Source organism: Mastacembelus armatus, chromosome 4 (genome assembly GCF_900324485.2).
Source record: "Mastacembelus armatus chromosome 4, fMasArm1.2, whole genome shotgun sequence".
Classification (NCBI taxonomy): Eukaryota; Metazoa; Chordata; class Actinopteri; order Synbranchiformes; family Mastacembelidae; genus Mastacembelus; species Mastacembelus armatus.
Window position 1 is genome coordinate 17924311 of NC_046636.1, and position 23179 is coordinate 17947489.

Sequence of the window (23179 nt, forward strand, 5' to 3'; positions counted from 1 at the left end):
AGACTGCCATGTAATGAAAGTAGTGATTTGGTCTTATTTTTTCTAGGGCCTTCAAAGCAACATCAATTAAACAGTCAAACATACAAAAATTTCTGCATGCATCACAGCCCACTCGTGCCGAGAAACACTCCACTCCACACAGGCATGAAGGGGAATGCAAATAAGCTGTTGCAAAGTCCATAGGTCCACATGTCATAAGGACAGAGACAGAATAAGACTATATAATAAATTAAGACAAAGTTGATGTAAAGATGTTCAAAGAGAAAGTGTAAACTGTCTCAGAGGCTCTCCTCTATTCAATCAGTGATGTGTTTCCAGTTCCACGATGGTCCACTCCCCCTGTGGAGATGCAGCATCCTCTGGGGAGAAGCTAGTCACAGTGATGCTCGTAGACGAATCCTCCATGGGTGAGATGAGCTCTGCCCAGCGTTTGAAGGTCTCCTTCTCTGGGGACAGGAAAGTCTGCGAGTCCATGCAGTCACGTGACAGGGACAGTGTTTGCTTGATAAGGTACTGTGCCAGGTTGAGTTCTTCAGGGACAGGGTTTATGACACCCAGATTAGACTGATCTGATAGGAGCTGCCTGAGCAGGCTCCAGTCCCGCTCTGCAAACTCACTGCTTTTGTCATCATCTGCTCTTTGCATTTCTTCCTCTGCCTGCAGTTTAACATCCCTGTCCTTGTCCAAGCAGTGCTCAAAGGCTTCTCCCACATCCATCTCGTAAATGGGAGAAAGGACTTTGGATGGTCGGCGGTCATGTTTGGAGGTTTGATCCAATCTGTCACAACCATTGTCCCCTAAAAACAATTGACAATACTGCAAAATGACAAACTGATTCACTTCTTCCATTTTTTTTTTCATTTCAGACTAGTCACTGTATACAACAAAACACAGACTGCTGAAAGTTTACCCTTAATGCAACTGCATCCTTTTAAAGATATTCCATAGTAAAGTCACGTGACAAAAGCAGTGACGTGGCCACATTATGGTCATTACCAACACTCATTTTAAACTGATTAGGAATTCACTATCTAACCCCGATATCCTGGTTAGACAGTTGCATTAAAGGGATGCACAGAGGAATGCTTTTCTGAATGCATCTCTTTATCCACCTGTTCAAACAAAGTAAGCCATGCATTGCCAGCACCAGTGAACTTTGCATTTGTCAATAACAGTGATATGCTTTGAGATATATGTGTATGTCTTTATAAGAACAGGCCTAACAAACAGACTTGTAAAATATAAAATACTGTCACAAAAACCTAAATGCAAGCAACCGTGCTTTACTTAGTAGCACAAAAGATGGCACACCACCAACTTTATTTTGACATTCATTGTTTTCTATTTTCAACAATTTCAAATGGCAAACAATGAAGTAACCAATCATAGTTTGATGCTGAAAATAAAATAATTTACACTTTTGCATCAAGATAAACCCTAGATAATGGTGCAGCAAGATTTTTTTTTCTTGAATATGATAGTGAAAAAAGAGAGACATGGCAGAACCATGACAGTTGCTATAGAGACACATCACATACTTTACAGAGGAGGCTACTAACACTACACAAACCTACCAAACAAAAGCTTATAGACAACAAAACACAGTTTTCTAAAAAAAAAAAAAAGTGGAAATCTATGTATCTAGACACATGTCTAGCGGATATACCAAAATGTATGGATAACAAAAAAATAGAAATAATGAAATGGTAAATAATGAAATGGTACAGGGGAATGACAAATGAATTTAATAGAAGCACGCATGTGTAAAATGCAAAAAAAAACAAAACAAACATTTTTGCATAGCAATAAAGAAAAAAAAGTTGAAGATGCAATGGAAAAGTTTCCCCATTATAACTAACTTTTCTGAGAAGCAGTTGAAGTTCAGTGTTATATTTTTGTACAAATTTTCATATTTGACCTTTATGTCAGATTGTTCACTCTCCAGAACTTTTGGAAAAAAAAAAAAAAAAAAAAAAAAAAAAAATGAAAGTGGTACATATAGCATTTTAACACACATCTTTCAAAAGGTGGCACAGCGATACCACTGTCACGTGACAGCAGTAAGGTTCCAGGTTCTAATCCCATTCGACCCTAGAGGCTTTCGGTTCGCATTGCCTGTGTGTTACCTCTGGATACTCCAGCTTCCTCCCACATTCCATACAGGTTGGGGTTTGGTTAACTAGTGACTCTAAATAAACTGCCTATGAGAGTGTGACTCTTTGTCTGTCTCTAGGTGTCAGCCCTGTGATCTTTCCAGGGTGTACCCTGCCACCCACACAGCATCAGCTGGGATTGGCTCCAGACCCTTGCAAACCTGAACTGGACTAAGTGGAATAGAGAATGGATGGACAGGTTTTAAAATAGAAGTATAAGTACTGTAAACACAAATGCCACGACTGAGAAGCCATGTGGTGTCAAGTGATGCGACCCTGCAATTGACACCACAATGTCTAGATTTACTGGTGCTTTAGGTCACAAAAGAAGATCTTACAAAAGCTGTGTTTCTCAAAACAGCAATGATGTAATGAATGGGGAAAAAATGAACATATTTTTCCTTTAGAAAAAAGCAAAAGTAAAAGAAACATTCATGGTGCAAGAGAAAAAAGTGACACTCATCTGAAACAACACTGGTGTGTGTCTGAACACAAGCTTCATCAATATTAGTATCAGTGATATAACAGAAAATTATCTCAACAAAGGTCTGACTGTAATATGAATTATACCAACAGATCAAAAATAATCTAGAAATGACATGTTGATGTCAAAATGCTATACATAGCACCTTCAGCTATGTCAAATTATTTATGGCTTAAAAAGGCCAAAGACTTTTCCACTGCATAAAAGAAATGACAAAAATAATAAAAACATCTTTTTTATGTACATAAAAGTGCATTGTAATAACTATGTAACAGGCCTTGTCACAAGGCAAATTATTTTTGACAAATTCAATTCTGTGATCAGTCTTGAAATGTACACTGCTTACCCCTTTATTGTGTAAACTGAGTTATCAAGGTCTATGAGTTACCAAGGCAGATGCCACTGGCTAAAGGTAGTTTAGTTGCTTAAATTTACAGTTTAGACTGTTTTGATGAGACTAATCTCCATCTTTAAAAAGATGATGTTGCAAATTCAAATTTACAACAGCTACACAATGAATTGCTTGAGACGAAAGCAGGCCTTTAAGCTAAGAAAATATGACGATAACTGATTTCATTTGAAATTGTATTTATAACTAGTTACTAAACTAGTATGCTCAATGATATTGTTTTTCTGAAGGAGGGGTAGGTTTATGTTGGACAGGTTCAAGGAATGACAGCAGAGGAGAATGAATCTTGCAGAAATAATCAATACCTTTACTAATGGAGTTTAGGGAGATAAGATGGGTGTGGATTTGGGTTCTAGGAAAAGTCCATAGATCATACATTACCTGCTGGAGATTGGGCAGCATGTACAGGAGAGTCCCCTGACAGCTTAGGCTCATTTAAGTCTAGATGTAAATCAGCCTTCCTGCTTTCTGAGAGATTGGTGTGATTTTTGCGCAGCCCTCCGTTGTACTGTTCAGCATGCCGCAGGTCCAGATGGCACGGGCGCTCCTGGGAAGGGATGTCCCTAGTGTCAGTGTCTAGGGGAGGGACGCTGGACTTCTCTTCATCCACCTGCATAAGCTCCTCGATCTCTGTGAGGAATACGACATGTTCATCTGTGTGGTTTTGGTAATTCAAACCTGCATTTTCAAGATTGCATGGCAGGTGGTTTTGCTGGTCCCTGCATGGAGCACAATAGGACTGGGGAGCTCTGGAGTCAACCTCGAAAACATCACAGGGAGTGACAGTGTCATCAGGTTGTTGAGGTGGAGTTTGGACACCGGCCTCTTCTGACCCCAACTCCTCGCACTCATCAACAGAGAGTAACACTGAACGATGGAAGTTAGAAGTTGACTGGTACTCGGGCTGGTCATTCTCGTGGTCCACACCGTCGTCATCAAACGCTAGGTTGACAATTCCCTGAAAGTGTGGTGAGGGCTCAGGTGGTGGCAGTGGAGCCTGACCTTGGATAACCTCAACCTCTGACCTTTCATCTTCTGTCTCCTCTTCATCATCATCTTCCTCCTCAGAAGAGAAGAGCTGGTGGTCTGGGACACTTTTTATAGTGACAGTAGCCTCAACTTCTGAGTGCTCCTCCTCAACAGGAACTTCATCTCTTTGCAACCAGGAACGAGGATGTCGTCGCAGTCCCTCCTCCTCACTGGTGGTCTCTGCCTCTTTCCCGCGCAGCCGCACCTCCACTCTCAACCCAGTCCCGCCTTCATACATCTTTAATTCTTCTGGGGTGCTTGTGTCACTACTGCTGCGTCCCAAGAAGTCATGACAGCGTATGGTACCGCACTTGGAAACACCTCGGTCATTGGAGCAGTCATCATCTTGCGAGCCTCCTGCATCATAGTCTTCTGAACGTGGCTTGATGTCGTCAGAGGAAGTGGTATGCGTGCTGCCAGTCTCAGATTCTGGGCTTACCTGATGGTGGATGCAGCTCCAGGAGTCCTCTAAGGGAGTGCCAGTGCTCCCCATGCTGCAGGGGGTATCTATGGGGTGTTCTTTTGGAGAACTTGGTGAGCCGATCTCATGACCTTGCTGTCCACTGATGTGAACAGGGATGGCACCACTTGGAGAATGTTTCATTTTACTCCCTTCAGGCTGTTTCCAAGCTTCTGAATGAAGAATGTTAGCTGCTGGCTTGTCACCAGTCTCATCTCCTTCATCGTTAGTGTTTCCTGACTGTTTTTCAGTCTTCTGAAAACTCTTAGTCCCTGACTGTAATTGAACAGTAAGTGAATCTTCTCCTCCCTGGCTTGTTGACTGTACACTTAGTGCTGCAGGCTGGTCAGAGGGCACTACCTGTACACTATCTTTATGCTCAGCAATATTACCAGTGTTTTCCATTGTACCCAGCTCAGTTTTACAGCCTGAATTTTTACTGTTCACTGCATCTTTTCCTTTAGCTCCTGATTTCTTGGAGGCAGCAGCAGCTGAGGTCCTGGACGTTCCTCCAAATTTTGGTGACGTTTTCTCTGAAGATAATTCAGTGGTACTTTTTGGCTTTGGTCCAGACTTTGCAGCTGCTACTGAAGATTGCTTAGAGGGGGCTGGAGAGGCTTTTGCGGGTTTAGCACTAGATCTAGTGGGAGCCGCACTTCCTGAAATAGGTTTTGTGGTCTTTTTAAGGGCTTCATTGCCTGCTTTGTTTAGTGTGGAGGATTTCAACCCGTCCTTGCTGTCATCTTTTCTGGGAGATGCTGGCTTTTTCATGGAAGAGCTTTGCTTGGAGGCTGCACCAAAGACAGAACAAAATTTTAAAATTTTGCTTTTGTATTTAGAGACAATTGAAATACACAGGCTTTGAACATCTCACCATGGTGGTCTGGTGTGCCTCTTCCCTTAGTGTCTGCCTTTGCTGCTGTCGCTCCAGTAGATGCTTTCTCTGTTGCACCAGTTTTGACTTTGCCACTTTCTCTCACACTTGACTTATTGATAGGGCTGTGATCAGTGAAACAGGCAAAACCATAAAACAAGTTTTTACCATAATATCCCAATTATCAACGGCACTAACTGAGTTCATCATTAAAAAACATTTATGGTAAGAGCTGTAGAGCAAGTAAATCATGAATTAATATTTAAAACCAGTGGAGGGCAGCAAAGTTTCTTTTCACCCATTTTGTCAAGGACAAGTCTGAGACATGAGTGGAGTACCAATGCTAAGAATTTTAAGTTGTTATATATGTCCTTGACAAGGATATTCTCCTGTTTTTTTAAAAAAATCTCACTTCAAGAACAAGCAAGTTTTTACAGCTGGAGATTTGCTGTGTGCTCAAAGTTGATGGAGTTAAAAACCAAATCATTATCCAACATCCTTACAGTTTAATTAAATCAGCTTTACAGGCAATCATTGAAAATAAGGTCTGATTTAAAAAAAAAAAAAAAAAAAAAAAAAAATGTACAAATGATTAGTCTCATTGCCTAAACACAGGAGTCCAATGTTAACTGTTCTCCCACATCACCTACATTTTTTTGCTAATTACATATCTAACTTCAGTTGGCTATAAACACACAAACATGGAAGAATAAAATTTCATTACTATAATGATGAACTGATAACTACAATTTATTTCCATACACAAGAAGCCAATCCAGAGATGAAAGAAAAATATGTTTTACCAGGCTTATTATAGGCTAATTTTCATGGATGCTTTGCATGGAGTCCATTAAATATTTGGATGATGCCAACAGTAAAATGGATATTTTTTGAAGGCCAGATTAAGAAACTTATCAATAAATGTTACACAGCTGCTTTAATCTCCCATGACAGCCACATGTTCCCTAAAAATAAATATTACTGCCCTGCATGTTTGTTTTGTCTCCTCAGACCTGAGAGCTTTAAGCTCTTTCATACTGTTGGATATATTGATAATCAGTATGTATAGCAACATGAACTGGACATGAAAAGTTGAAGCCAGGATTCATGCCACTGAAAGACTACATTCAAGTTCATACTGAAACTGTACAATCTGTAGTTCAACATATAATGCAACAGAAATGGCACAGTTGAGTTGGTATTGCTTGTGATCTCTCCTTGGGTTACTCATTATTTCCATTCTGATACATCTTTAGTATTCCTATAAATCACAAGTCAAGTTCCTAACGCAGTACCCTCCCATGCGTTCTTAATAAGCTGTATTTTTTCATTATTGTTGTTTTTGACACAACCTTTCCCACTGCCCCTTGGTACTATTACTGTATGAGACTGACAGCATACTGGCAGAATGGCAGACTGAGTCAAAGTGGTGAGCAAAATTGACAATCTACCTCACAAACAATAATATCTCATGTTTTTTATGCCCTGAATACTGTTTATTCACAGTTGTTTAATGCTCATTGGCTTGTGTAGAGGAAATTATCAACCAAAATACTTTCTGGATTGTAGAACTGCTCTCTTGAACTCGAAACCTCCCCTGGCAAGGAATGGCCTAAAACATCACTGAATACAAGAGATGCTATGAGAAAGCATACTGAGGCTAGGACTAAAACCCACCTGCTGGTCTTTGCTGTGTCTGACTTCTGAGGAGGTTTTGTCAGTGGGGATTTGTTCACTGCCTTGGCTTGGTGTTTGGGCTTTGCACCTAAACAGATAACATAAACCAAATATGTAACTGTTGTAAACAGCAGTTTTCCAGACAGGATAAGAAAAAAAGGTAAATCAAAATGACACATATGACTCCTGATTTACTTAAGAATAAACCTAGTAATCTTCTGTGTATGACCACACATCACAGCTGATTAGCATATCACTTTCAGGGTGGGGTACAGGGACAGATGCTACACTTGCACCAGTGTACTTGAACTGACAACTAAGGTTTGCTAGTAGGAGATGGGATTACCCCACCTCCTCAAAACAAACCTCACCACAAAAGCTTAAATTGATCAGTTCCACCTTCATCTGTGACAGCTGTATAGGGCTTTGACCTCTGCTGTAGTGCTGTTAGTTTGATACCTGCAAGCTGCCAAGGACAGTCGCATGAGCTTTGTTTCGTGATTAACCTACATCTATACATAACACTGCCTTTGTTTCCAAAAATCCCTCTTGGCAATAGCACAACATTCATCATACTAATTATTCTGCAGGGCCTTTCATATTCAGCTATTTTACGATGTCTGAAGCTGACTAAGGTTGACTGCAGTGATGTACTATATTGTTAAATGATGTCAGTCACAATGACAAAATGTAAAGAAATCAATAAAGAGTGTAAACCTGGAATGGAGTGGGTGTCATTACGAGGACTGCTGGCACTGTTCTCTGGCGAGGCACTGCCTGATGTGGACGAGGCACCATGCTGAGTTTGGGTGGTGCCAGCAGTGCTGTCAGCCTTTTCAGCTGAGCTCTTCTGAGCCTTTATTGCTGCTGCTTGGCTCGTAGATGTGCAGCTTGGGGGAGAGGTTTTAGACCTTGCACTTGGGGTTGGCTTCTTTTCTTGCTCTTTTGCTCCATGAGAGCTTCTAAAGCCATTGGCACTAGGCACATCCCGCCTGGCGCCTGTAGCTCCGGAGCCATTGACAACTGGTGTGCCAGTTGATACTGCCTTTCCTTTGGTTGTTACAGTCCGATCGCCTGCCTTCTTCACATTCTTTGCCTTGGATGCGTGACCATCTCCTGGTTTGGTTGCTGTCCCTAGACCATCAGACTTCATGGCTGATACAGTGCTACGGGATGAAGAAGTTTTGTATTCAGACACCCTCTGGGTCCTAAGCACAGGAGGACTCTCAGGTGCAGATGAAGGGCATTTTACAGCCCTTTGCTGAAATGAAGAAAAAGGTCACACTAATCAAACTGTAAGACTGGATTAATCAGCAAGTAAGCAGTGATACACATGGAGTATTACCACAGGTACCTCAAAGATCTAAAGGTTATAGTCTGATAAACCAACCACAATCAAATAACCACTGTTAATCCTACTGTGTTTTTTTTCTTTATTTGGCTAATAATTTATTTATTTTCTGGGTTTTTTTTTTTTTTTTTAGCAGATATCAATGGCAGGAAGACTGGATATGTTATTTTGTGACATTTTGCAAATTTCCTTAAATCAGTAACTCCAAAAAGCCTTTGAGCATGACTGAAGCAAATACATGAGATTTGCAGCTTGCACGTTATGAGAATTAACACAAAAAGTATAAAGAAAGGTAAAGCTCCTGTCCCGACTCCACCAAACTAGTTGCTCAGAGATGTGCAGCACCTCCTCTGTTCTCGGCCATTCATTACTAACATCTTGACAAACCATCTCTGATCCCCTCAGCCAGGCTCATCTCAGCTACACATTTGTTTAGAGAAACCCTGTTGCTCATTTCATACTGTAAGGTATCTCTCTGCTGCGAGGGTAGGGCGTTTATAGCATATGGCTTCTGATGGCCAAAGACTGTAATTACTGAGGGATTACACAAACTTGCAGGGATTTCTCTGAGCTAAAACTGCCTCATAACTTCAGATCATTAGCTAAGTCAGAGTTGGGATTAAAACTAAAATTGGTTTCTTGTTTTTGATCCAAAAATAAACCTTTAATAATTGTTAAATAACATTACCTGTGAGCTAGTGAATACAGGCTTTTTACCAAGTCTTCTATTATCCCCTTTATCAATAGCATCTGTAAAAACAGGTTAAAATCAAGATGAAATCACCAATAAATCAGTCAGTACCGTGCCTGCAAATAAATTATTCAAATTTGAACATAATTATGATTTAAAAAAAAAAAAAGGCTGAGCTAGAGGAGCCATCCTTTTCATTCATAAATCCCTCTTTCCAGACCATGTTCATGCTTTGACCATAACAAAACAAACATAAAATCAATGGACTGATCAGTCAGCCAATACTACAGTTCTCTTACATATGTATGTATGTGTGGGCATACACACACACACACACACACACACTTGTACTATATGTACTATTTCTTATTTAAACAAAAAAATTGACATTTACACAATTTTCAACAGTGCATTTGCTATTAGTTCATATGAGACCTGGAATTCTATTACAAAAGCAAGAAATCTACCAGTAATAGGCTCACATACTAGCTGTATAAATTATTCATGAAGTACATATTAACACATTAGTAGTGCAATAGTGAGGAAGTGTCTTAGTATTTGTGTCTGTGAATGCTTCTTATCTTGTACATGTCGAGAAAAACGCAAATTCAGTCTTTCACTTCCACCCACTAAAAACAAGCATGGTGTCTGGTGCATTTACCATGTTAGTATACACAAATAATCAAAAACATAAAAGTTAAAATGCTTTAGAACAGCACTGGCAAAGCAATAAGTGTTAGTAGTGCACAGGCAGATGTGTTGAAGAAAACATTAAATGTTAAATCAGACAGCAGCATATGCTCAAAGGGCTTTGGTCCATCTCTAGTGATGCAGAGCTTCGGCTTGAGCATTAGGCTTGGTTAGGTAGGGGGGATAAAAAAAACACATACATCCACACACACACGCACACACTGCAGCAAGAAAACCCAACACAGGGTTTTCATGCTGCAGTGAAAAAAGAGAGCTCATAGCAAGGATACACTACGTTACCTGCAAGAATCTTTTCTCTGTGTTTGGATGACAGAGTCTCCCATCCTTGCGTGTGGCGCACCGCATAAAAGGTCTGAAGCAGGAAGGTCCACAGCCGACTGCGTAGCGTACAGATCTCTTGCTTGAAAGGCTGGGAGTAACAGGCCACAGACAGGGAGAGGAGAAGAATGGAAAGGGGTGCACTACAGCACAAGCAAATCAGCAGCTGCTTAAAGAACCTTTCACCATGGCAACGATTACCCCTCCTTCCCCCCTTTCTCTGTCCCTCCCTCACCCTTTGCTGTGTCTGTGCAGAATCCACTTGAGCTCCCTTGTGCGAAAGTGATGTCAGCGGCTGATGCCCATGCTCCTGTTTCCATGCTTTATTATAAAAACAGGGCTGGAAGGTAGGGAGGAGCTATCTCTACCTCATCCACTGCACTAACCACACACACAGCCTGATTAGTGAAGGCTGCTGGCACACGTCATGGTCTCCCTCAGCCTAATCCATTCTGCCATACTGTACAGCAGTTACAGGGCTTTAACTTGTGCAGCCAGGTCACTTTCTCACAAGCTGAACCTGATTCACTCACACTGATCAGACCTAAATTAAAATCAATTACTATATTTGAGATTTTAGTTGTGCAGGTTAAACAACATTGCCCATTGTCATTGTAACAACATTATATATTATCACTAAGTGCAATACTATGGTTCACCATAGCACAGAAGATTAAAATACAGCCATTCCATCAGTTCTTCATTGGTTTTAATACGGGATTTGTTAACCAAATTTAGAAGATAAGCAACTTGACTTTAAAAATATGTAAATGTGAATTTGGACTTGTAATAATGCTACCACTGCTATAATCAAAGGTGTTTAGTTCTGAACAATCAGGACAGACACACAAAATTTTGAATTATGCTGAAGGGATGATGTTTTGTTACTTACTAGTCCACAGGGCCCATGGTAATTAACAATGCTTTGTATCATTTTATATGTGATCAAGGTTATTTAAAGTGTTAGGAGGAGAGTCCACTCACATCAGACATGCAAAGACACTTGGGGCAAATGCAGGTATACAAGTGTTGTAAATTTTCAGTTTCACCATCTTGATACAATGCCAACAGTTTATAACATTCTAGGTGAAATTTCACATAGTGTGGCCAAAGTAGTAAAATTGAAAGATTTCTTAATTTAATCAACTCATCCTCATTAGCCAATAGCTGAATGTATAGCTCAGAGGGCAGGTCAACACCATTAAAACCTATACACACTATAGCAACTTGAAATTCTATAAGAATTATATCAGAAAACTTGTTCCACATTTTCATACATGCTGTGCAGCATCTGAACCCTAACAAACTCTGGTTAGAAGCTAAGATTGAAAGCCAAGCTGGACACTGCACGTTAACTAATTCACACCAAACCTTACCACATTTACCACTAGGTCTTTGCTTGGGTCTGAAAAGCCAAGTAAATGTGGAGTTTGTTTTATGGGAGCCTGCACCCTAAATGACATAAAGCATAAAACACAAAAGCACATAATGGTTCTTAGCAAAGACTTCTAAACATCTAGATCAAAGAAAGCTGTGTAAGTCAAGGTCTACTTCCAAGCTGCTTTTACAGCATCTTACTGTCTTCCTCGGTTGACAGCGTTAGACAGTTGAAAGTCAGGTCATTCCCAGGGCTCTTCCCAGGTAATCTCTAGTTAAGGTTAAACAGCTGGAGGTAGCTGGGTCAAACTTTATCTACTTAGGAAGATATGGTTATCATGGTGCAGTTATTTGGTCAATGAGTATTTGCATCATTCTCACTAGCCTTAATAAATAAATCCTACTTTTTACTGCAATACATATCACATGAGTTTTGAACACAGCATAGCCATAGTATATCTACTGAAGAGTCAAAGACCAATGGTCAGAGAATCAACTTCATTTCACCTCATCTTGTTTTTGACTTCCCAGCTTTAGAGGCGGGTCCTCCTCCATGTCATCTCCACACAGATAGTTCACAGCAGCAAAAAGATCACAGCAGTTGTCCACGGTCACACCCTCCCTGATGGCTGAACACAGCTTCTTCAGGAGTGTGGGCTCTCGAGTAAACTCTTCCCTCTGTAACAGAGTCAGCCACTGAGAACACTGCTGAAACCTCGGCTGAAGGACAATGTATTGGCATAGCTACATCACCACTTTACCCTGCGAAGGTCCTGGAAGGCTTGGGTGCGGGTGACTCGAGGGAGGTGCTGGACAATCACACGCAGGCTCTCCTCTTGTAATTCTGTTGCAAGACTCCTCACCTGTTGGGCCCACTTGACTTCTGGGAGACTGCCAATCAACTGCTCCGTGCCAGAGAGCATGGTTACTGCATTCTGCACGGTCTGAATTGAAACATCTATCAGCTAAAGAAACTCTCTAAATGACAAGACAAAATACAGTCTAATAAAACAGAGGGAATCCCCAAATTGTGTAACAGTTCTTGGCCAGTGCTGAACCCCAGTTTTTTTTTTTTTTTTGTTTGTTTTTTAAAACTCACAGAACCACCCCTTCTGTAGCGGTCAAAGCAAAGACAGATTTCATTTATCAAAAGACAGGATCACTCCCAATCTGTCTTCATCCACATCATATACCTAAATTAGCCTTTCTTTAATAACTGAGGATTTCATAAATGTCATCTTCAATCAGATTATGGTTGAATTTCCTTCCTGTGAAAAAATACTAGAGAATGGGTTGATGATACGTGTGAGATTGCATGAATACGGTATGACTGATGCCCCCATAAGGAGGAACTCACCATGGTTTCAATTACAGCAGTCAGGCAGGCTCTGTGGAGCTCAGGGGACATGAGGGAAAAGTTTCTCTCACACCAGGTCTTCACATAATGTTCCGCAACCCACCTGAACATATGCATCATAAAGTATACGGACAGTTTAGTTTCTGGCCAATTTCACCATTTTACCTCAGCCACAATCCTACATTATAGATGCTGGTAAATATGTAACCCTGAGGAGTCTCAGCCTCTAATGGCAATGCGTTGAGAGAACAACTGAATAAGTAAGGATGAGAAGTTCAGTACCACGCTGCCTCACCGGGAAGTGCACTATGGTTTATTGTCATAAAACCCTGACTCAACAGATGCAGCAGAGACTACAAAGTACGACTGTGTTCCTACCCACCCACTTTCTAATCAGGATCAGCTGACACGCTCACTCAACACATCCTATTCCCATGACCTACTTTTACACACTTGTTGCCTACTCACTGCAGTGTGCAAAAAACAATTGCCTTGCAGTAATTTCAGCTACAGCATAGGAGAAAGTAAAAAATTCTGAATGGATTATTCTGAACAGGTGGGAAATTGCTGAAAGCTATGCAGCGCACTAAAATATAAAGCCACACCTTCAGCATTTAGCTTTCCAATTAATTTAGACCCAGGTGAGCCAAGTGTCTATGGAATGTCTTTTAACAAATAATCTTTAGAAATGTGAAGCTTTCTTAAGTACAAAAAAACAGAAACCAAGAAAGGTACAAAAAAAAAAAAAAATACATCTATGAATTCTCTCCCTTCATAAAGTATATATAATTTGGAGATCAGCAAATATTAGCCACATTTACTGAAAAGAGCAGTTTTAATATAAACCCATGTGGTAGATACCTAGCAACAAGATGTTAAAGTAAATTTTAGTGGCAGGAATGGTGTTGTGGTGGAATTTTTTTTTTTTCAAATTTCACATGTAATTTTCAAAGATTCTAGGATGAATGATAGATACAATTCAATGATATGAGTATGTATATGATTATACACTTCCAAACTATATAACACAAGCCCTAATTCCATAATTTTTCCAGCATTTACAATTTTGGATATCAGGCTGCCATCTGTAGGAATTGCTCAACCAGTTCTAAGTGCACTCACCTCTTACACAGCATGTGAAGGTTTTGAAGTCCAAAAGCATGTGTGAGGGACAGGCACTCGAGAATTGTTCTCTGAACCCCATCAGCTGGCTGCAAACATGGGAGGAAAAGTAGCTTTATGCAGTGATCTTCCAAGGGATCTGTGATGTCCAGCAGTACAGTAATGTACTGCCTTGTGCATAGTACTATAAGATGTTAATGAAGGGAAAAGCTTTTAAAGGAATCAAACAACATCATTATTGACACTGAGCACGCAGGCAAAGCACTAAATCAATCAAGTGTAAAGCAAAAGCAACATAGATTTGCTCATGGGGTTTTCAGATGTGATGTCAGGTACTCCTCATGCTGCTAGATGTCTTCCAATTCACAGATCCATAAAGGCAGCAGTGGGGAAAAGAAACATGCACTAAATACAGATTTGAATATAACCACAAACTCATTATGAAATAAAGAAAAGAAAAGAAAAGAAGAAAATGAAACAATCATGCGCTCTTCTCTGTTTTAGGCCTGCTATGAGTGTCATATTATATCCTCCTTATTGACAGTTGATGCATTAGTCTTTAGTTCAAGCACTGACTAAGGAAGAAGGTCTTTTTTTGAATGTACATCAGATATAGATTTTGTTTGCTTATAGTGTAAGTATACTATGAAAGTGAAAGTTGTTATATACCCCTTTCCAAAGTTAAAAGAACGGCCCTAGATAACTGTGAGCACTGAAAATATGAAAAATACCCTATGGTGGGCAGTCCTATCATTTGAAACTACCTGGCATGCACAAAACGCATACTGACAGGTAATAAGCCAATGACAACCATCCTTCAAGGCATTTACTAGTTTCTGTATAGCTGACCTTGGGGAAGAAGCGGCAGTAGTCTCGAGTCAGTACCATTTCCACAACATCTTTCAGCCCCTCCAAACCCAACATGTCTGCTGCCAATACCACCTGACTGTGGGACAGGAGACACCAAATACAGTTCAATTTGCTTTCTGGGTCAGTGTTCTAATTTCATTTCAACCCCTCCTCCCCACATACAGTACCTGGCACTGGCTCCAGAGGGTAGATCCACAATGGCTCCATACATAAACCTGAGCAAGATCTCCATCTCATCTGGCCCTAAGCTGAAGCAGTTAATAAGACAATCTATTTACAGTAAAAAGAAAAACATACAGAATTGTCTCCTCCCAAATATTCTCTATGTGAGATTAGGCATAGACAGCACAGGTTTTTTTACTTTTCTGTCTCTACTGCATATTTCTCTCTAGGGACTGCAAATACAACTGCGATTGCTGTAAACAAAATCTTTGTATTGTGCAGCACCGGCCCACATAACTGCATCCTGAGGGCCACTTCACACGTTCTCCCTGCATGTCAGGGCAAATGCTATCCATTCTGACAGCCATGTCTTCCCTAGTCACCCTCAGATCAGGCAAGTGACATATCTCTCCCCAGAGGGAAAAAAGGAGACTGCTGGTGATAGTGTGGGGCTGGCTGACTGGGTGGCTGTGGTGGGGGTTCTTAAGCAGGCAGCTATATTTATATGCCTCACAGAGGACAGACTGTAACCTTGCTTGGTAGAAAATTGTGCCAGCCATATAAGATTCTACTGAAAGTGGGTGCCTATGGGGCGTTTGGCTATGTGGAGTTGAAACAGACATTGTGACTAAAACCCCATATTATACAGTGCCACTTCTGTAACAAGGCATAAATACTGAATGCACTACATGCAGTAATTCGGTTGTGTCGTTCAGGGATGAAATGCAGAATTGTTAGAGCACAAGTGGAGGGATATTATTGATCCCTGAGACCTGCTGCAGATGATGCTGATACACCAGTCTTACCCTTGCAGAGTGATGCACTGTCTGGAGCTCTCCATCCAACTCCCACTCAGCATGGCTCGGAAGTACTGAGACCGCGCACACAAGATTGCCCTAGAAACCCAATAGAGCAGGCAGTTGTGTGTCAGATCCCCCACCATTTTAATATTTTAAATGTTAACAGGCCCTGTGTGTACTTAAGTGGCTTTGAAGTGACAAGAAGGAGGACAAAAAATTATACTGTGTGCTCTCTAGTCTCTGGAGAATGTATTTTTTTATTCTCCCTGGCCTGACAGTGCTGTCACTGATATGGAAATACAATGCCACAGAGGTGTGGAGAGCACTTAATTAGCTCCAATAAAGGCTAAGTCTGCTGATGCACTATATTTTTCTTATTGTCAACAAAGCCAACAGTGAATATATCTTACTAACAAGTATATGCTGTGTCTCCAAAGCCTAAAAATGTATCTTATTCCTCTGTGCACCGTTGCCCAACACAAACAGTCAGCCACACTACTGCACTGGGTGATGTTCCTTCATTACTAAGTACACAAAATGTGATTTTTTTTTTTCTCTACTCGATCACACATATAAGGTCCTGCTGGCATAAATACTCACTAGCATGCCAAATGTGAATCAATCTTCAGCTGAAAATAGCACCCAACAGATGTAGCTACTATTTACTACAGTAGCGTTTGCTAAAAATTACAAAAATACAGTGCCCACCTCATTTGGGGATAGACACTTTAAAAAAAAAAAAAAAAAAAAAAAAAAAAAATCCAACAATATATTTCTCATGTGCTTCTTCAGCAGGAACCCATGGATTTGGAACTTACAAGTTACATTTTACATTATGTAAAATCTATTGTCAGGCTGTAATAGACCTATTCCTTTCACAGTAAAACGAACAAATCAAAGTGGTGTGCAGCAAATGTGGTGAGAGATTTCTTCCACAAGTCCAAATTAGATTTTTATGTCGATTATTAGAAATGTTTTCGCTCTGGAGCAGGAAGAAAACATGCATCAATCAGGGTCACTTCTGCATAGGCTTGATCTTGTCAACCATACCTCTGTGTTTTCTATGTCAGGTCTCAACTGTGTCACTTAAACATTAAGGTGTTAGCTGGAAGGACCACACTGAAAATCTAGATGAAAAGTCATATGTACCTTGCTATTTTTCTGCCACCGTAAAATTCTTTGTCCTGTTACAAACAACTATCAGCTCTATTCCACAGACCACAAAGACAGATTTTGTTTTCATTGCCACCCAAGTCTGTTCTGACCTTAGCACAACTGCATTTCTGCAACAACTGTAATAGCTTACAAGCTAAACTTTCCTTTGAAAAACAACTTCATGCCAGGCAGTAAAAGCATGTGTGTTGGGCTGATGGAGCCCTGGTTCAGGCTCTGGGTGAAAAGTGTAGCTGCTAACACTGCTGTATTACAGATCACTGCTGCAGAGACCAAAAAATAGTCCAGCACAAGCTCGAAAAACCTGTCTCCATGGTAACCTGCTGCTGCTGCTGCTACTACCACCGCGTCATTCAGAGGCCACCCACTGCAGTTCAACACAGGCAGAAGTCAACAGCAGATGTGCAACCTCTGTAGTATTTTATATGTGGTAAATATAACTGAAGTGAACACTGTCCCACATACCTTCCACCTGACATGACACTTTTAAGAGGGGAAAAAAGTACAGACAGTAGCTTTGGCTTCCAGATGTAACAAAACAGAGGTCTGTGAACAAACCCCCCACCCACCTACCCCAGAAAAAAATTGTTCTACCTGTGGCAGGTGAAGACTTGTTCCCCTACTTGGATAGCGATGTCGCACTGTTGTCCCCTCTGGTACAGATCCAGCAAGTCAGCTCCAAGGCCTGAGGCTGGCTCAAGAACAGCTGCATATAGACAGAGGATGAGACTGATTAATAACAAAGGCCAGAAAGGGACGTGTTGATGAAGAGAAAGGCTTTTAAGTTTATAATCAGTGGAAGTCAAATATAAGATTATTTGTGTTTGTTTGTTATAATAAAATGAGGTTAAATCAGAGCGGATTCTTAAATTATCCATAACAGGACAATGCTACAATTAGCAGTGCCAACAACAGGGATTCACAGCGATTAGCTCTTAAGTGGATTATGGCTGAGATAACATGATGTGAAGAACGGAGAGGAAGAAGGGGACAGCTGAAGGATCACATACCCTGAATAAACCCTGCATGGAAAAACGTGTTGACTTGTTTACCTGAGTCAGTGGAGCTATGAAGGTCTGCTGGCTCAGGAACCGACAGAGTTCTTTCTGGCACAGAGCCCTCCACGTGTGGGATTACTTCAGATGAGTGCATGCTCTGGTCTTCTGTGTACACTCGCCTGCAGGAGGGAGCCTGAGGTTAATTAAAACTAGACCTTTCACACCTATTTAAACCACAATTTAATTCCATGCACAGTGACTTCAGAGACACGGTAGCCAGCCACAGCCTGAACCGCACAGGATTTTCTCTTTCTCAATGAAGCATGTATAAAGTAGTGACTGACTAACATTAACCTGCATCAGAGACAGCATGCTGTAGAGCTTATGCTGTAGCTAATTTCTAAAACATGCTGTAGCATCCTGGCTTGTTCTGCTAGGCTGTGCTGGTGCCTTCTCTACTATCATTTTTGAGTTATTGTCAACAGAGTAATCCATATGCGAGCACAGCAACATGACATCCTTTGTCACAGCAGCCTTCTTGAGAAGAAACCCCAAATTCTGCTAACCAGCTGGGTGAGTCCTAGGTCTCCTCTAGGCAGCTGTGCCCAGAACACATTTGAAGGCATCAAATGCCTAGTCAGATTAATACTCATTTCTGCCTACCCTTGGAGAATGAGTGATCTTTAAATAAACAATGTTATCCAGTTAATTCATTAAAATTTCTTGTAGCTTTACTTCTGGTAACTTATGTTAACTACTTAGTGTACTGTGCTTTTAGTGCCTAATGCATGATAACATCTCTCTATTTGTTTCTATAGATATTGTTCCTACACTTGCTTAATAGTAAGTATGATTTTCAGTTTTAATGCAAAATCATATGAAATCCAGATGAAATCTGGAAACTCTGGAAAAATCACATAATAAAAAGCAAACTTTCTGGATCCAACTTTTATCACACCTAAGAGATTATTTGACTAAAAATGTTTTTGAATGCTAAATAGTGGTACAGAGAGCAAATCTCCCTCCATTTTCTTACTAGCTACCTTTGAAAATGGCTGAAACATTGCTAATAAAATAGATCTGTGAATTTAATGTGCAGGTAAAATTAATATTGCATTTAACATAAGGATACATCCGTATCCAGCACCTTTCCCACTGAGATTTGGTGGATGTGCACATGACCATTTCTAATCAGTAATTTTCAAAACCCTTACCTATCCAGGATAATGAATTTCTATGGTAAAAATTTCAACATGGCTCTAATTTTAATTTGACTTCTGTGAAAGACAAAATTTGGATAACTAAACCAAGCAATGCTGCAGGTTTCATATGTACAAGGAGGTGAAGATAAAATTTCTGACTCCAGGCTGTGTACCCAAAATAGGACAACTCTTTCTTCTTGTCTTAATTATAAACTGCAAATGGACACAAATCGGAGGGTCACAGCCTTTTGCACTCCACACTGCAAAGCTTTGATGGAAATCACACAATTGCTACTCTGGAAACTCACACTAAATGATTAACATACAACTGGGATTTGTGTGTCTCTATGCTATCATGAAAAAGTGATGTACCATGCATTAGTCAATAGATGGAGCTTTTGCAAAAATCCTTAAAACAAACATTTAAACACCAGCAAGCCAAACAGATTGCAAGTGGTGTGTTTGGCGCCCTCTGTGTTACAGACACTAAAATTGCAACACAGAGAAAAGGCTAAATAATGTCTCACATCCCCTATGAGAAAGCAGAAGCAGAGATCAGCCTTTGTGAGAGCAAATTGTCTGAAAGGCAAAAACAAACAAAAAACAGCCACAAATGATGTAATCATCAGACCCACAACCACCTGAACCCATTACCTACCTGAGGAAATCTTTCAACTCAGTCAGATCATAACCTGGCAGGTGAATAATGCTGGGATCTTTGTGCGTCTGTCCCTGAAGGACATGAGGAGCTCTGGCCAGCAGTAAGGCTTTGTGTGCTCGCAGTGAGCCTGAGCCGGCGCACAGACACACATCAGCTTCCAGCTCTTCCTGCAGCAACCTGGGGAAACAGTAGGACCAGTTTCTCTAAAATCCACTTTAAGGAAAAGCATCTATGTAAACAAATTACTATTGACAAAAACAATAAAACCATAATAAACAAACCATCATAAAGCAAATACCACTGGAGACAAGTGGACCAATTGCTCACATTAAACACTTTATACATTTAAAATCATATCTGCAATACAAAGTGTGCATAAAATGAAGGAGTCTGATCGCTTACTGAAGCTGCTGTACAACAGCCAAGAGTAGAAAACAGAAAGAACTCAAAGTCCTCCTCAAATGACCTCTACAATCTATGATGTTCAAACATTGATCTGATTAACTATTTTTCCACTTCAGAATAACAAGCACAGTCCTGAGGCAGTCCATTCCTTCTTCCCCATCATTAGCTCTCTTCCTGCCTTAGAGGCTGATCTGGGTGACCCAGAAATTGGTCAGCACTTGGCTTACCACTTGGGTGGCAAGTGCTGGTGCTTTGGCAATTTCTGGAATCCTCTGATGAGGATGGTCTTTTTTTTGTTTCCTGTAGCACTTTTGGTCATATGTGGATACAGCAAAATTCAAATTTTATTGATACACAATCATACAAGCAAACCTTTCAGCATCATTTTTAACAATTCTGATGAAAAGACTGTATCATTCCTCTAATAACTAAATAAATTATCATAAGTGTTTTATTTTCATTGCTGTTTTCCATTATTTAAGGCCTGATTTTAAGGTTTTTGCACTTTCTCCTACAGGTTTGCAGGAAATGAATGGAAACCCAGCTATTGACTGGGTGATGAAAGACCATCCGTCTTGAAAAAAGCTGCAGAAGCAGCAAGAATTTTTCCCCACTGACAAATGTCAGTCACTAAGAGCCATGTGCTGACCTTTTCCCAATGCAGACAGTTACCCCAGGCCAATGCAGATCAGCCTATAGAGTTGCAAGCTTTACCTGTTAAGGTCTGCAGACAAAGCAGATGCTAAACATTTCTTCAGCTGCTCTTTGTGTTTGCGCTCTTTGGCCTGGAGCTCTCTGGCTGCCTCGGTGGTGATCATAGTTTACGCCCTCTAGGACAAAGGACAGAAACCTCCAGCTGTAAATTCTTTAAGTAGCTCAGACACAATCAAGTTGTTGGCTGGGAAAACTTTTATAGGAAGCCAAGTGAGGCAGGTTGTCTAAACCTGTGACAAATGCGCTGCTTTAGTATCAGCTGACTTGACATTGTTGATTTGTGTATGCACTATAGAGCTGCGATATGACTACTCACATATTTCAATGAAGCCCGCTTTACCTGACTCACCTGGGTGACGTCACACAACTGCAGTCGCTATTTCTCACCGCTTTACCTGCTGTGACAAGTCAGAGGAGCGCTGTTTTACCAGGTGTGAAACATAACTGAAAGTGTGAAGAGACGAGCCAAGGTTCTGCTGAAATGTGACGACAAAGCGCAGATTTAAAACGCCAATACCATCCGCTCTGTAGCTCAGCACCTGCTTCCCCTGAGATCACCAAGCACAACCAGTTCGCGACTGACACCGCTTTTATTTATTCACAAGCAGCCCAGGAGAAAACACACAGAGCCACACTCACTTCCCGTATGTGCATGGAAAGCATGTGTTCGCTTTTCCTAACCTGCTCGAAGATTAATGAAAGTGTCGCTCTTGTTTTCCTCGCGCTGCTAGCATACTAGCACCAGCTAGCATTAGCTACAGCTCGTAATTAACAGCTTCTCTTCTTATAGCTCAAACCCTGAAGCCTGCTGATGAAACAGACCTGCAGAAATTGACGGCAGTTCAGTCGTGGGATGTTCGGCTTATAAGCATTAACAGACTATCTCCATTAACGGGCTGACCCACTGACCGACGTTGTTGACGTCACTGCTGCGCGCTGTTTGCCACACGGTTTGCAAACTGGAGAAGGAGTGGCCCGCCCGTCAGAAGCAGAAAGCTGTAGCACATGCGCACTGCAAGGCAGAGAATAGCTGGAACCTAAAATGATGCGTTCAAATGTTGCTTCTACTGGTCGAAATTCTGGAACAAACTTACATTCAAACGGTTTTGGTTTGATGAGTAGGCTAATAATGGAGAGGTTAAATTATATATAGGCGCCTCCTGCTGGTGGTGTTGGTAGGGGGCTCAGGATGTCATTCAAATCTGAGTCTGGCTGTACTTCTGATATGCTAATATCTTGAATAAACATGATGCATAGAATTTATTATTTATTTATTTATTAAATCTTCTGAATTTACCTTCAGGGCTGAAAACATTTATTTTATTGTACCAACAATCATGTTTTCAGTCTGGTTGTCAGTCAGTACTGGTTGTATTTTTGGATGAATAAAACAAATCTATTCGAAATCTACTGGAAAATCATCTTTAAACTCCATATATCTTTCAGTTATCTATACTGCTTATCCCAGCTGACTCTATAAACTCCATTATGCAAATATTCATATTTAATGTTTTTTTTTTTACCAAAAACATTTTTGCAACATTATATGGAAGTTTAATTCAAGTTTAATAAAAAGTCTATGTTTGAATTGGCAATGAAGGCAGCACTAGAGGTTGCCCCCGAGTGGTGTTGATGTCATTGTCCTGTCCTATGTCATGACATCTCTATTGTGATGTCAGTGAAAATGTGACTGTAAATGTCTGAACCTGCATTAGCGCCAGAAACACAAAAACTGTCAAATGTGGTTAAATAGTAGGATCTATTGTAGAATGATAACAGCAATACTACTACAACTTTCTCCATAGGCATACTTAAGTTAAATTGTAACCAATGGGATTGTAAAGGTTAATAAATCATTTATTATTGCTTTGTAAATTATAAGCAATAAATCATTAGTACAAAATTCATTTGCATATTTTTTAAATGGCAGATTTGGGATAATTTCTCAAAACATTTAAAAACATACACAAATAAACATTTGTTAATCCTCTAAATGTTTATAGTGGGGGAGAAAAGACAAAATCATGCATTGCCTGAATGTTCCCAGATGAAGCAGCAGTAAATGTGTGTGTGGCTATGTGCTGGCACAGCACTAAAACTTGTATATGTAACACTGAGCATCTGACACATGAATAAACATCTCAGTATAATTCCACATTGATGTGCCCTTTGGCATATAAC

At 40.5% G+C, this 23179-nt stretch overlaps 1 protein-coding gene across 5 annotated transcripts; it reads right to left on the reverse strand.

The window, feature by feature from the left end:
• Positions 1–49: 49 nt before the first annotated feature.
• Positions 50–21934, reverse strand: btbd8 (BTB domain containing 8). 5 transcript variants are annotated; one of them, XM_026305106.1, is made up of 19 exons: positions 21348–21934; positions 20999–21114; positions 19877–20056; positions 18071–18195; positions 17613–17724; positions 15852–15941; positions 15051–15131; positions 14863–14959; positions 14014–14102; positions 12892–12994; positions 12296–12478; positions 12042–12212; positions 10119–10248; positions 9126–9187; positions 7804–8347; positions 7087–7174; positions 5410–5534; positions 3428–5326; positions 50–797 (listed from the first exon to the last, which is right to left on the reverse strand). In XM_026305106.1, exons 2-19 carry the CDS (start codon positions 21100–21102, stop codon positions 301–303), a joined length of 4680 nt encoding a protein of 1559 aa, XP_026160891.1. In that variant the 5' UTR covers positions 21103–21114; positions 21348–21934; the 3' UTR covers positions 50–300. The 5 variants fall into 5 exon arrangements, with proteins under 5 accessions (XP_026160891.1, XP_026160889.1, XP_026160887.1 ...); XM_026305104.1 differs by lacking the exon at positions 50–797 and having other exon boundaries at positions 3282–5326; positions 21348–21396; positions 21680–21934; XM_026305102.1 differs by lacking the exon at positions 50–797 and having other exon boundaries at positions 3282–5326; positions 21348–21396; positions 21516–21934.
• Positions 21935–23179: the final 1245 nt, after the last annotated feature.

What these genes read in the sequence shown, in the direction of transcription:
- btbd8 (XM_026305106.1), bottom strand. Translation starts at nt 21,102, where the DNA reads ATGATCACCACCGAGGCAGCCAGAGAGCTCCAGGCCAAAGAGCGCAAA. An exon ending in CTGTATTCACTAGCTCACAG is followed by an intron (nt 8,348 to 9,125) that starts GTAATGTTATTT and finishes TCTTCATTTCAG; the next exon opens with CAAAGGGCTGTAAAATGCCC. An exon ending in TGCTGCCCAATCTCCAGCAG is followed by an intron (nt 798 to 3,427) that starts GTAATGTATGAT and finishes AATTGTTTTTAG; the next exon opens with GGGACAATGGTTGTGACAGA.